Raw genomic sequence first — 13,875 nt, 5'->3', positions numbered from 1 at the left:
TTTGCTGTGAGTAGGAGGAGTCAGCCACGTGGAGATCAGGAGAAAAGCATCAAAGGCAGAGCGAGCAGCAAGCGCAAGTGCTTTGCAGCAGCAACGAGTTGTTGGAGATTCAGCAAGGGGACCGCTGTGACCAGAAGTTGGTGAGCAGCGGGGAAGGAGGGACAGAGGCCGGGGGGCCACGGGAAGAAGCTTGGATGTTAGGGGTGTAAGATAACTACAAGCCACCGGAGGGACTTCGGCAGGGAAGGAGAAGTCCCCTCTGATGAACATTTTGAGCAGCGTGCTATGGCCGCAGGAGAGAAAATAATGGGCGAGCCAAAACCGGTTTGGCTTAGTGGATAGAACATCGGCCTGCGGACTGAGGGGTCCCAGGTTGGATTCCGGTCAAGGGCATGTACCTTGGTTGCGGGCACATGCCTAGTAGGGGGTGTGCAGGAGGCAGCTGATCGATGTTTCTCTCTCATCGATGTTTCTAACTCTCTATCCCTCTCTCTTCCTCTCTGTAAAAAAATCAATAAAATATATTTTTTTTATAAAAAAGAAAAAAAATAACGGGCGAGAAGCAGTGGTGGCTTGGGTTAGGTGGCCACAGGGACCGGAAGAGAGGCGGATGAGTCCCCGGCTCTGCCCCTGGGATGTCAGATGCTCAGATCCATCCTCCCAGAGATCCAGCCCAGCGGTGTGCTCCCGGAAAACACCCAGAAAGCCATGGGGAAGGCTCAGGCCTCTTTGCCGAAGGCAGGAAGTGAGGGGCCCTCTTGCCCTGAGGAGGACCGGCTTTGCCCAGCAGCAGCGGCTTTGCCAGCCTCCCCGGGGCCGTTTCCCACCATCCGAGGGGCTTGTGTGCTCCTCTTCCCAGAGGAGAGACCCTCCTTTCAACAAAGGGTGTTGGGATCCTGGGGAAGCGCTGGGGGTTTGCCACTGGCATTGGACCTACTGTGGCAAAATGAAGCTCCCCGGTTTCCCTCCAGAGGCAGCCTGGCCGGCGCCGGGAGGGGGGGTGCTGTGCTGCCCAGGGGGCCCGGCGGGGGCAGGGCTGGGGCGGAGGCCCCTGGCAAAGACGTTGACATTCTTCCATCTCAGGCCGCGCACCTTCCACTCTGGGTGGCCCATTTGTCCTTGGCTTTGGTTTGGACTTTCTAGGGAGAGAAGCAACTGGGCATAGTTTAAATGCTTCATCAGAATCCAAATGCTTTGCAGCTTTTCAGGAGGAAAACCCTCCTGAGGAGAAGAGTATGACGGAGGTGTGTGTGCCCTGCAGTTTGGACTTGGATGCCTCAGGGAGCCCCTGACAGCTTGCAGATGTCTAAATCCTGGCCTCCCGTTCCTTCCCGACAAGCCCTGGTTCCTTTCATGCTTGCAGGGACACAGCTCACGCAGTCACATCTTGGCAGCGTGCTGAAGTGCAGACTCACTTAGTTCCCATTCGTTTCCAAGCCGGACCGGTGTCTGAGGTTTTGAGCCCATAGATACTGAGCATCCTGACTTTGCCCAGCAGTTAGCATCCACGGGGCAGTGGGAACGCGAGCCGGGATTGTGTGTCTACAGAAGGAAGGCTTTCTGGTGGCACAGTGCAGGGAGCAGGCGACTCCTTGGCAGCAGGTGCCCTAGGAGAGTGGTCGGCAAACTCATTAGTCAACAGAGCCAAATATCAACAGTACAACGATTGAAATTTCTTTTGAAAGCCAAATTTTTTAAACTTAAACTTCTTCTAACGCCACTTCTTCAAAATAGACTCGCCCAGGCCATGGTATTTTGTGGAAGAGCCACACTCAAGGGGCCAAAGAGCCGCAGGTCGCTCGCGAGCCGCGGTTTGCCGACCACTGTCCTAGGGTGACCAGCAGGGCCATTCATCAGGTAGGATTGGGAGACTGTGGCAGGGTGAGCCAGGCTTCCTGACTATGGAAATTCCGCCCCTACATCGTGGCTTTCTTGAAACACTGCCTCTTCTCCATTAAGTCTGCTCTGGGTTCGTCCTGGCTGTGTCGAAGCTTCCCTTCTGAGCTCCCAGCTCCCTGCTGGTCCGCTCCTGCTCCTGAGTCATAGTCGTCTGTGGGACAGGGTGTCAGAGGCAGTGCAAGAGGGAGCCTAACCTGGGCTTGAATCCGATTCAGCCACTTGTCAACTGTGTGACCTGGGCAAATGGCTTAACACTTCTGAGCTTCAGTCCCTCATCTGTGATATATAAATAATATTCACTTCACCGACGCATTTGCAAGATTTAATGTAGAGCATGTGTAATACTTGATATACACTAGGCATTTAATACATGGTAGATATTGCCCCCCCCCCCTCTTTTTTGGAAGGCTGTAAGCTCTTTTAAAAATAAGAATCTCATTCATTTTTTTATCCCTAGCACCTGGCATAGTGCCTAGGACATAAGTAGGTCCTTGGTAAATGTTTATTTGACTCAAACAGATTACTTTTAGACAGAGATTTCTTGAGTCTTAGTTGTTATTCTCTAAAATAACTTTAGCCCGTGTTGTGACTTCTAGACTCTTTTAATGAAAGAGCTCGAGGAGACACTCAACAACAGAAAGGGGGGCCGAGCGCCTCCTGGGATGTGGGAGCACCTTGGAAATCCTCATGCTACCTCCCGCCTGGAGCGGATTGATGCTGTGAGGACAGGCTGGCGTTGACGAGCCATCCAATCTGTGTGTTTGTCTTTTCTTCCAGATTCTCAGAATTTGCACCAGGTATACCCCAGAACAAGACACCATGACTTTTTCAGATGGCCTTACCCTAAATCGAACTCAGATGCACAATGCTGGATTTGGTCCTCTGACTGACCTTGTGTTCACCTTTGCCAACCAGCTCCTGCCTTTGGAAATGGATGACACAGAAACAGGCCTTCTCAGTGCCATCTGCTTAATCTGTGGAGGTACCGACTACCTAGCAAAACCTCAGGGGATTCCAGGAACAACTTGCACTTGTCATTTATGGGGGAAACTTCATCTCCATTTTGGAGATATTTTACTTAGAAGAAGGCATGTGCATAAAGCCAGGCATGCATGCTTGGGGTTTGTTGCATTTTTCCATATTGTTATAAATTAAGTTTGGGGTCCTTCTGCTCTGAAATATCAAAATGCTATTTCTCCAATTGCCACAGGTATTTTTTTAAAGGTAGCATCACACTACAAAATGAACTGCCTAGGGACATTTTGATGATGTTCCCAGGGACTTGCATGTGCTGTTTGCTAATTTAGTGGCCCGGAATACAAGTCATTGGGTTGGCCCCCTACCAGCCCTTAGAGGACTGGGATAAAATAAAGCTTTCTTCTTTGTAGTGACCCCTATCAGCTCGCAGGAGGCTGAATCATAGTGGCTAAAAAGTAATGGCTTTAATTAGGGGACGACTTACCTTGCCTTCATAACCATCCTGCTCAAGGTTTGCTTTAATTCAGTTCAGTAGTGACACCTCCTGGTCATGAGAAGTAATTCTCTCCCTGGGATAAAAGCAACCAGCCATCAAAACGTGCCTTCCTCCCAACAAGGGGGACAATCATTTTCAAGTATCACTGCCCAAAGCAGTTGCATATATATCTTCAACGTTGCATATGTGATTGAGCCATCAAATTAATAAAGTCATAATGTAGTCGGAACAAGGAAGAACCCTCTAACCTGGAAAGTGCGACACTCTTTTTGTCCTGCTACTAATTGTGTAATACTTTGTTTCTGGTATCTAGACCGCCAGGACCTTGAGGAACCAACAAAAGTAGATAAGCTACAAGAACCATTGCTGGAAGCCCTAAAAATTTATATAAGAAAGAGACGACCCAACAAGCCTCACATGTTCCCAAAGATCTTAATGAAAATCACAGATCTCCGCAGCATCAGCGCTAAAGGTAGGTCCTCAGTCTGCGCTGTCTGTATGACGTGGGGCTTGCGGTCCTGAGCAGGTTGTATTGCTTTTCTAAACCTCATGTTTTAATTCAGGATGTTTGATAATAGCTGCCTTTTTGTTGGTTTTGTTTTAGCATGTACTTCTCATTGAAATCAAAAGGAATGAAATAGTACCCACCCTTACAAAAAAAATCTGAAATTTTACCCTACTCAAACTTAGATGATGAGAGCTTTAACCTTTTGCACTCGGATGTCGAGTGTGACTCGACACAGTTAGCATCGGTAGCAGCTCTTTTTATACTCTTTGAATGTATCAATAATTTGAAATATTAAAAAATCCAAATAAATAAGTTTGTATGAAAAGAAACTCCAGTTTTTTATTCTACTGCCGAGCTTTGTAAAATCTGGGGTATTTAAAAAATTAAATCCCGAGTAGAATAAAGGAATCAAGAAAAAAGCGAGTGCAAAGGGTTAACCTCGATTCCTGCAACTGATGCTAACCGTGATTCAGGTGATTAAGGATTAGAAAAACTGTTTTCAAGAGAATGGATATACTAGCCATGGCCAGTGTGGCTCAATTGGAGCATCGTCCGATGTACTGAAAGGTTGCTGGTTTGATTCCGGTCAGGGCACATATCTAGGTTGTGCGTTTGATCCCCAGTGGAGGTGCGTATGGGAGGCAACTGACCGATGTTTCTCTGTCTTAATCCCTTTTTCCTTCTCTAGTCAGTAGAATATATCCTCGGGTGAGGATTTTAGGAAAAGAGAATGTACGATATGACAAGCTTTTTAAGTTTCTAGTTTTATATATTTCATTCCAGCTTTCTACACATGCTCTGGTGTATGTAAATGTGACTCGTTTTACCTGAACATCCAAACCTCAAGAAAAATGAATAGTACTTACGATCGTTGTTGTTGGTGAAGTTGCTCAGTTGGTGAAGTTTTTAGTATGCCATTGCTCTCTTGTGAATGGGCAGATTTACTCCTGCACACTTCTAAGCAAAGGCATTGCTGCCTTCCTGGGAGGCGTATTCTTGGCCTAGTGATTTTCAGTTCATGGGGCAATTTGAGCAATTATATTTAGTATGGAAGCTTGTGCCCAGAGCCCTGTAACAGCTGAGTGTTAGCATAGGGTTTTTCTAGGTAGAGGGAACTCAGTAGCCATCCCTAGCACCAAATGTTGTCATTCTCCTTTCCATTAGCATTACTCTATCCCTGAAGACCTTGGTGAACCAAGGAACAAACGCGCGTTCGGGGAAGTGCTTCGAAGCACAGTGAACCTGCTTGATAAAGTCTCAATCCTTGATCTCCTTCTAAGGTTTCTTCAATGAGACCTTGAGCTCATCCCTAGCCTGGGATTAAGGATAGATGCAAACAGTGCTTGACCTTGTAATTATGTCTTTTAATTTTTAAACAGTGAGGCTGTTTAACTTAATATGGTCATATCCTGTATCGAGCTAAGCCAGTGCTAATAGAATTTACTGTGATTGTGGAAATATCCTGTACTCTGCATGGTGCAATAGAGTAGCCACTAGCCACATGTGGCTCTCGAGCACTTGAAATGTGGCTAATACAACTGCGGCACTGTTCTCTTCATCGTATTTAACGAATTTAAATTTAAATAGCCGCATTAACAGTGCAGTGCTGCATCAAATTGATGCTCACCCCACTTTTATCACTCAAATCACTTCATTTTTTGTTACTGATGTCCTTTCAACTGTCTCATTTTCAAAATATATACTGTTTCTGTTATCAGGAACTTCTCGTTGTAAATTATGTTAAGCAAAAACGTACCAATATTGTTTCCTGTAACTGACTGAGGCATGGAATTATCAAATTTAAATGTGTCAACATATCGATAAACACATTTTAATGTGAAATCAGCATAGGTTCGGGGAGGCCTTGGTAGCACCATTTTCAGCCTTGTTCAAGTAGATGAAGGTTGATCCCTAGTTATTCAGCTTCACTCCTTATCTCTACCAGATTCCTATTATCTCTTTTTAAAAGGTGCAGAACGTGTAATTACCTTGAAAATGGAAATTCCTGGATCAATGCCACCTCTCATTCAGGAAATGCTGGAGAATTCTGAAGGACATGAACCCTTGACCCCAAGTTCAAGTGGGAACACAGCAGAGCACAGTCCCAGCATCTCACCCAGCTCAGTGGAAAACAGTGGTGTCAGTCAGTCACCACTGGTGCAATAAGACACTTCCCAGCTACTTCAAACATTCCCCAGTACCTTCAGTTCCGGGATTTAAAATGCAAGAAGAAAAAAAAAGAAAAAAAAAACCTTTTTACTGCTGCTTAGTTTTTGGACTGAAAATATATTAAAATTCAAGAAGGACCAAGATGTTTTCGTATGTATCCATATATACTATACTCCTCACTGTCTAACTTACCTAGAAATACAAACTTTTTAAATTCTAAACATCAGCCATTTCATGCAACCAGAAACCAGTTAAAAGCTTCTATTTTCTTCTTTCAACACTCAAGTTTGCATGGCAAAGACCCCGTCAAAATGATTAAGCCCTGGTTAAGTTTCTAAAGACTTTGTACATACAGAAATATGGCTGTTCTTTCTATACTGTATGTTTGGTGCTTTCCTTTTGTCTTGCATACTCAAAATAGCCAAGACCCCAAGGTTATGGAACAGACTACTGTACATGTCCAGCTAAGAAAGGTTCAAAGGTAACTGTCTTGCCTTCACAGAATAATCAAGACATCAAGGTAAGGTAAGGAAATGGGATTATTGTACAGTATGACAAGATAAGGCTAAAGATATTCTAATTTAGTTAGTATGGAAGCTTGTCCTTGCTCTTTCTGATGCTTCAAACTGCACCTCTTGATTTCATGTTGCCCAGTAAAAATATACAATTCACTGTACTAGCAGAAGAGAATTCTGTATCAGTGTAACTGCCAGTTCAGTTAATCAATGTCATTGTTCAATTGTTAATGTCACTTTAAATTAAAAGTGGTTTATTACTTGTTTAATGACAACTACACGATTTTTAAAAAAAGATACATTTTTACAGTAATGATAGCCTCCAAGGCAGAAACACTTTTCAGTGTTAATAAGTTTTTGTTTACCTATTCACAAGCCATTAGGGAAATTTCTTGGTATAATTAACAGGCTGGTCTACCACCTGTACCATGTAACTAGTGTCCTTCCTGACTCATGCCTGATATTGGGGTTTTTCCAGACTTCTTGATGCCCAGGGGCTCAAACTAACTCCCGTGGCATGGGCAGAGAATAAGCATTCTTTGACCTTGTTCAATCACTATGAAGCAGAGTGAAAGCTGTGGTAGAGTGGTTAACAGATACAAGTGTCAGTTTCTTAGTTTTCATTTAAGCACTAGTGGGTGTTTTGTTTTGTTTTTATATTTTAGCAAGTCTGTGATGTATTTTCACTGGCTCTGTTTGTACATTGAGATTGTTTAACAATGCTTTCTATGTTCATATACTGTTTACCTTTTTCCATGGAGTCTCCTGGCAAAGAATAAAATATATTTATTTTAAAGGTGTGTGGGAGCTTTCACTACACTTTCATTTTCAGTAAAGAGACAGAGAAAGCTGTTCCATTTTTAATGTTTAAATTTCATTTCAAAAAGCAGGTCTGTAGTCTGCAATCATGACAGTTAAAATCTGTGCTAATGCACGGCAGTCTATAACAATACTACAAGCCAATCAGACAATACATGACATTTCAATGAGTAAAAAAGAGCATAAAATTGTATGTGTAAGAACAAAATGTTAAAAGGCCTACCACAATAAAAAACCATCAATTACATCATCACATTAAAATAAGCCAGATGTACAAAAGTCTGAGACAGAGAAGACAGAAAGACAACACAAGTTATCTGTTGAAAAATGTTTCTGTGCTCTTTGGGCACTTAATTAAACATTGCAAAATCAACATCATCTTCTTCATCAGACTCTGCAAAATATTTCACTTCTTTCCTAGCTCGACCAGTCCGTGGCAGAGAAGGTGGTTCAGAAGCGAAGTCTGATGGGAAGATGTCCACATCTGAATCCTGATCAAAAGATGTTTTCTTCGGTTTCTAAAACAATAGATTCAAAACCCCAAAGTTAAGAAGAAGAAAAAAAGACTATTGTTAAAAAGAATTCACTCCTTACACTTCACTTACATTTGAGAATTATAAATAATGGTGCTTTTAAGATTAGAACTGTAATGTTAACTTAAGGGTAAGACCAGTTACCTAATCATTTTCATGAAGGAAAAAAAAGGATTAAGTATAATAATTTGCCACCCTGGTAATCTTGTATTACTTATCACCATTACTTATTTCTTTCAGAATTTATATATCACTCAGCAAATATGCACAATGACCAGATTAGTAAAAATTCAAATTGTCTAATTTGTAAGTACCTATGAATTCATGAGAGGAAAACAAGACTTATGTATGGTATGTACTGCACACTATGTTTATAAAAATGCAGAGAAGAGTCACTGAGATGGACCAGAGGTGTAGAAGAAAACTGGATGGAAGAGGTCAGTGTGAAAGCAACATAAAGGTAAAATCACCTATGTTTGCACTGAAAAATTTTAATGGACAGAAAAAGATGGGGACATTTGATGCTTTTCATTTACCTAATAGAGATAGTGTACTTCTGGAGAAGGGTGAGACTAATTGGGAAAATTTAAGTTAAAGATTAAATTAGCCCTGATCAAATAAAGAAATAACCTTTATTTGGTCTGAAAACTAATATTTTAGACAGATAGTATATAATTTATACCACACTTGATCCAAGAAATAGCCCTGATTATATCAATCTAGACTTGGATAATTCTTTACCATATACAAGTCCCCTAAGGATAAATATGCTAGGTTTAAAGTTATTCTAAGACATTATACTAATAGTCAAACTAAGCCAGTTATAGATCATCTTAAACAAAACCAGCATTACAGAGATGCTCCGGTTACCTTGCTTGGTGGTCTGGCTGTTTTCCTGCCAGGGTTATAATCACCTTCATTTTCAGAGCCAGATGTTTTCCTTTTCCTTGCCCCTCGGCCTTTACCTTAAAATTATACAAAAGGTTTTTTCACCCAAGGTTAAGTACAATATAAAAGGATAAAAACATTACTTCTTTGGCATCCCCTGATCTCTTAACATGAATGATGTAGAAACAATTCGTCAGCATCATTTCAGTTCTGGAGTTGACAAGACTAAAGAGTATTTCACAAATATATTTAAACTAATTGGAAGGTCCTCATGACAAATTTTAATACATAAAAGAAAATATTTGCACCTGAAAAAATCTCTTTAAAAAGTGCTTTATAAATTGTATGTGATGAAAAACAATTTAGTTTCTAATTTGCCATAGACCAATATTTTTTTAAATGTAATACATTATAATTTATGTTAAAGGTTTAAATCCTTACTCTAAATTTTACTTACTGTACATTAGTAACAACCAATTGCAGATCCCACTTTAAGTAGTACAATCTTAGATTATTTCCTCGTTAACACAGGGTTTTATTCTATCAAATGTTTATTCCTTCTCAGACCTAGAATTACCACATGCAGCCTATTTTCTTTCATCTACCTAATTTCTTATTCTCATCATTGGAGGAGAAAAAGGTAATGTTTAAATGTTCTCCAGTCTAGTGATTCCAGTGAATAAAAGAAAATGGAACTAAATTACAAGTCTAAGTTTTTAAAATTTCTTTAACAGCTATGACCAATTAGATTGTACTAGTAAGAAAAGATAGCCTAGATAAACTTGGGATATCATATTTGATCAAATTAATCAATGAAATGGCACATCCTATATAATAAAAGGCTAATATGCAAATTGACTGAACGGTGGAACAACTGGTCGCTATGACACGCACTGACCACCAGGGGGAAGACACTCAACGCAGGAGCTGCCGTGACTTGGCAGCGGTGGTTCTCAGGTGATGCACCCCAAAACGAGAGAGGAGAAAACATAATTCCACTTTGGTGGTGGGTTATGTTGTTGCTGGGGCATTGTAAGACCTGAATTTGGTTTACTGCGCACTTGCATTTGCATTCCACACCCTGTACGACAGCAACTTTGCTGAGTGCCCTCTCGTACTCTGGGATCCCTCGGGGGATGTTGGAGAGCCGGTTTTGGCCCGATCCCTGCAGGCCAGGCCGAGGGACCACAACTGCCGGAGGGACCCCACTTATTCTGCAGACACCTTTTGAGCCATAGCACTGACAGCCAGGGAGGGACCACAGGAGGCTGGCTCCAAGGTGTGTCTGGCACATCACGCTGGCCACCTTCTAATTAATTTCCTTTCAATGTGCACGAATCCGTGCACTGGGTCACTAGTGTATTTATAAAGGTTTCAAACCATGCACACCTTAAGTACTGACCTCCCCAATCACAATGTTTCTTTTCTACCCTGTTATTCTCTCTTCTTCCCTGTAGGTCTGTATCCTTATCCTAACTGCCACTTTTAGAAATAAACACAATCAGTCAGTTGGATCAAAGGTTGAACAGCTACCCTTACAGAAAGTCATCTCTTACCTGACACAGCTATTTCACTTCCTAGATCAGCAAAAAGCTCTGCTCTAAGAGTCCTAGCTCCAGCCTACTCCAGTGGGTGTTACACTCTCATCTACCATTTTAATAACTACTTCCAATGAGACCACTGCATGGGGGTCTTTGAACCATACCTAGGTAGGCAAATTGCTACACTTCCCTTTGGATTAATTCAGCACTGATTCTTAGATAAATCACTTATTGAGGAGTAAAGCAATTTAAAATAAAATAGGTTCACCCAGTCTTTCTAATTTTAATGAGTAGAGGAGACTAAATGTTTTCCACATGGCATGTTTGAGGGTTACACAGAAATAATCCTCACCTTTTGGTGTTGTAGTCTTCTTTGGAATGCCAAATTCTGAATCCGAGTCAGAGTTTATAGTCTCTACTTTCTTCTGTTTCGGAGTTCTCTTGGGCTTAGGCGTTGTATCTGAAGATGGTTTTCCTATTAAGCAAATTTCCATTGCTTAGATCAATATATACTTACCAACAAACCAAGCTGAAGTGAGTCCTAAAACAATGGAATTTCTTACAGCTTATATAAAATTGAGTTGCCTTAAGTAATAAAATGGTTTCTCTCCACTTGGTGCCAATGTAGAGGCAAACAATTTCTCATAGATGATAAAATGCTTTTTATTTAATTATGATGCATAATTTGCCTTTTGATAATTCAGGTGAGATGTTTTAAATAAGGGCCATTAAAATTAATTAAGCAATAACTTTTAAAAAGCAGTAAAAAATACAGTATAGTCAAGACAAAAAACTATTTGACATATTAATTATAACCCAAGTATAACCATATATTAAGTTCTAACTTTTAAAGCATATTATAGGAATAGAAACCGATTCACTCCCATTAAGTTGGAATTTAGACTTGGCACTTTTACATGGAAAGAAATGTGAAAATTCTAGAAAAGTAGACAATAGTCCCAAATGAATTTTTTCAGCTTCATTTATAGTCAATGTGAAAATTACCACTAATCACTTTGGTGATTAAAATCTAATTTGAAAAAATACATATTAAATTAACCATAGATATTTCTATTAAAAAAACAAAACCTATGCTTTTATGGAAAATATATTCCCAGTTGCAATTTGAGATGCTAAGCCCTCATTAGAACAATAGGAGCCCACACTCGTGTGGCAGTGGCAGACACAGATTTTGTGACTTTTCCCCCTTTGAGTCCTCATGCTGAAATATACCACAAGAGCCACAGCAGCTGCTAGCAGAAATATAGGCTTGGATTAGCAGCATGTTCTAGGGACCACCTTTTTTCTTCAGAAGAGTTTCCAGGCTTGCAAGTGTTAATTGGCACTTTCAACTCTACTGGGCAAATATTGTCAGACATCTGAGTACTGTGAGCAGCCTTTTGCTGTAAACTTACTGGAGCTACAGAATTTAACTTTTATAATAATTTATGTAGTCCCCTCCTAAGAGGGACATGAAGCATGCTCTCCTTGAAATGGTTTGTAGTGGAAATTGTATTTCTGAAGGAAAGTTGAGGGCTTGCTGGGGTCCCTGTATCTCCCATTCAACTGACAAGGCTAGTTCAACTACAGGTAAAACAACCAAATAGGACAAGTGTGATACGCCATCTTTGTAGTTAATGCTAAACTTTAACTCTTTAGATTAAATAAGAGTGAATAGGTTGATGAAGGAAACAGGTTGATATGTTGAAAGAACTGATATGGCTCCCAAGTTATCAGGGTTGTTATAAAATGCTAATATGAAGATAAAAAACTGAAAGGAAAATTATAGAGCCTGTCTGGATTTGAGTCCCTCAGAAGTAGACCCCACCTGATCATAAAACAAAGACAAGTATTTATTTGGGAGGTAAAGGAAAAGGAGTACAAAAATGAGAATGAAGAGAGGGCAGCCAGTAATGGGTAAGTTAAGTCAAGCCTGTCGTCAATCTAGGAGCTTAATCTCAAGAAGAATCTCTTGCAGCCAATGTAAAAAAACATATCCCAGAGGGTCAAGAGCAGTAAGATACTTGCAGACCAGCTTTCCTCAATCACAGAGGTGGCTGCGTGGGGAAATGTTAATATTCCAGCATAGCAAAAGACAGTCCCGAGGCAAAGAAATATAGACATGCCTCATATGCACTGAAGTGGTAAGGGAAGGGCACCCAATTTCTCACTAGTACATTCAGAATAAGTAGGGACTTTTGTTGTTGTTCTGTTACACCTAATACATGTGTTTCTTTTTTTTTTTTTAAATACATGTGTTTCTACAATAGTGTTGTCTATTGTGCATTTTTTAAGATCCTGAAGGGACAGTCCATACTGTTTTTTTACTTGCTGTGGAAGTAGCAATTATCTTTTAAACACAAAGCACTAATACCTTTTTAAAAATACAAGGTATGTACCTTAGTATTAGTAACAGATTCATGAATCAACTTAGTGTTTCATAGATAATCTTAAGGCTATGGAAAAGAAAGACATTCTGTGACTCAAAGAAAAAGAGGACCCCAACTAAACATATTCCACATAGAGGAATTAGGGCATGACCTGCATAGATAACACAGTCAGGCTACTAGCAAAATAAAATTTAAATATTCTTTACTATCTATACTATCTTTAGTATCAATGTATGGGATTATTTTATTATAATTACAGTCTTAAAATCATTGCTAATTACCTCACATGGTTAGAAAACAAGAGGGATTCTCCTTATACACATTTATACTTGACAACTATAGCCTAGTGAAGTCCTAGTGCAACTAGTTTCAATTTATATTAAATTTCCTTTAACATCAACTACATGGTTATGCAATGCTTACAAAAATCAAATATAAGTACATACCCTTTTTAGCAGCTGCTGTTTTACTTGGAACTTTATCTATTTGTTTCAGACCAAATGATGGTGAAAAAACAGAAGCAGAATCTTCTTCATTACTGTCAAATTTAGCTGAATCTAAAAATTAAAGCTTTTTTTCAGTAGAGATTCTGTAAAGACCACTTAATAATTAAACTTTGATTCTTTTTATTGATGATTTCTCTTTAGCTAGGTAATTGATCTTACAAGTTTCTATTCTGTGATCTTATAATCCACAATATACAAACGGCTGAAAATAAAAAATATAGCATATTTCAAAAATGTTAACTGTTTTAAAACAGTAGAGAAATGCATAATGAATTTTTTAATAGTCCCAAAGGCTAATCATTTAAAAGTTAACTGACCAATTCAAAAATAAATACTGATGATTTATTTTAAATGCTATTAACCATTTCAAGAATTAAAGTAATAATGATCAAATCTAAGAGAGTAGTAAGTATATCTATCTAGCCCTGACCAGTGCTGCTCAGTGATTAGAACATTGGCCCGTGCGCCAAAGGACTGCGGGTTCAATTCAGTTCAAGGGCATGTTCCTGGATTGCAGGTTCAATCCCAGGCCTGGGCATGTTTGGGAGGCCACCAATTGATGCATGTCTCTCTCCTTTCTACTCTCTCTAAAAGTCAATGCAAAAATATATCCTCTGGTGAGGATTAACAACA

General features: G+C 40.1%; 2 protein-coding genes across 5 annotated transcripts in view; one reads left to right on the top strand and one right to left on the bottom strand.

The window, feature by feature from the left end:
* The window catches only part of RARB (retinoic acid receptor beta), a 150,935-nt gene extending 143,651 nt beyond the window's left edge, over window positions 1–7,284 (top strand). For all 3 annotated transcript variants that reach the window (XM_079795636.1, XM_079795637.1, XM_079795638.1), the window contains exons 6-8: window positions 2,677–2,881; window positions 3,687–3,845; window positions 5,851–7,284. In XM_079795636.1, coding sequence (XP_079651762.1) covers window positions 2,677–2,881; window positions 3,687–3,845; window positions 5,851–6,047 — 561 coding nt within the window. In that variant the 3' untranslated portion in view covers window positions 6,048–7,284. The remainder of the gene's footprint in view (window positions 1–2,676; window positions 2,882–3,686; window positions 3,846–5,850) is intronic.
* Window positions 7,285–7,412: 128 nt separating this feature from the next.
* Window positions 7,413–13,875, bottom strand: part of TOP2B (DNA topoisomerase II beta) — a 70,652-nt gene continuing 64,189 nt past the window's right edge. For both annotated transcript variants that reach the window (XM_079795634.1, XM_079795635.1), the window contains exons 33-36: window positions 13,183–13,293; window positions 10,699–10,821; window positions 8,788–8,882; window positions 7,413–7,902 (exon numbers count right to left, since the gene is read on the bottom strand). In XM_079795634.1, the coding sequence (XP_079651760.1) occupies window positions 7,735–7,902; window positions 8,788–8,882; window positions 10,699–10,821; window positions 13,183–13,293 (497 nt within the window). In that variant the 3' untranslated portion in view covers window positions 7,413–7,734. The remainder of the gene's footprint in view (window positions 7,903–8,787; window positions 8,883–10,698; window positions 10,822–13,182; window positions 13,294–13,875) is intronic.

Source organism: Cnephaeus nilssonii (genome assembly GCF_951640355.1).
Source record: "Cnephaeus nilssonii genome assembly, chromosome: 17".
In the NCBI taxonomy this organism is placed as follows: domain Eukaryota; kingdom Metazoa; phylum Chordata; class Mammalia; order Chiroptera; family Vespertilionidae; genus Cnephaeus; species Cnephaeus nilssonii.
This window is presented reverse-complemented; position numbering and strand designations above follow the sequence as displayed.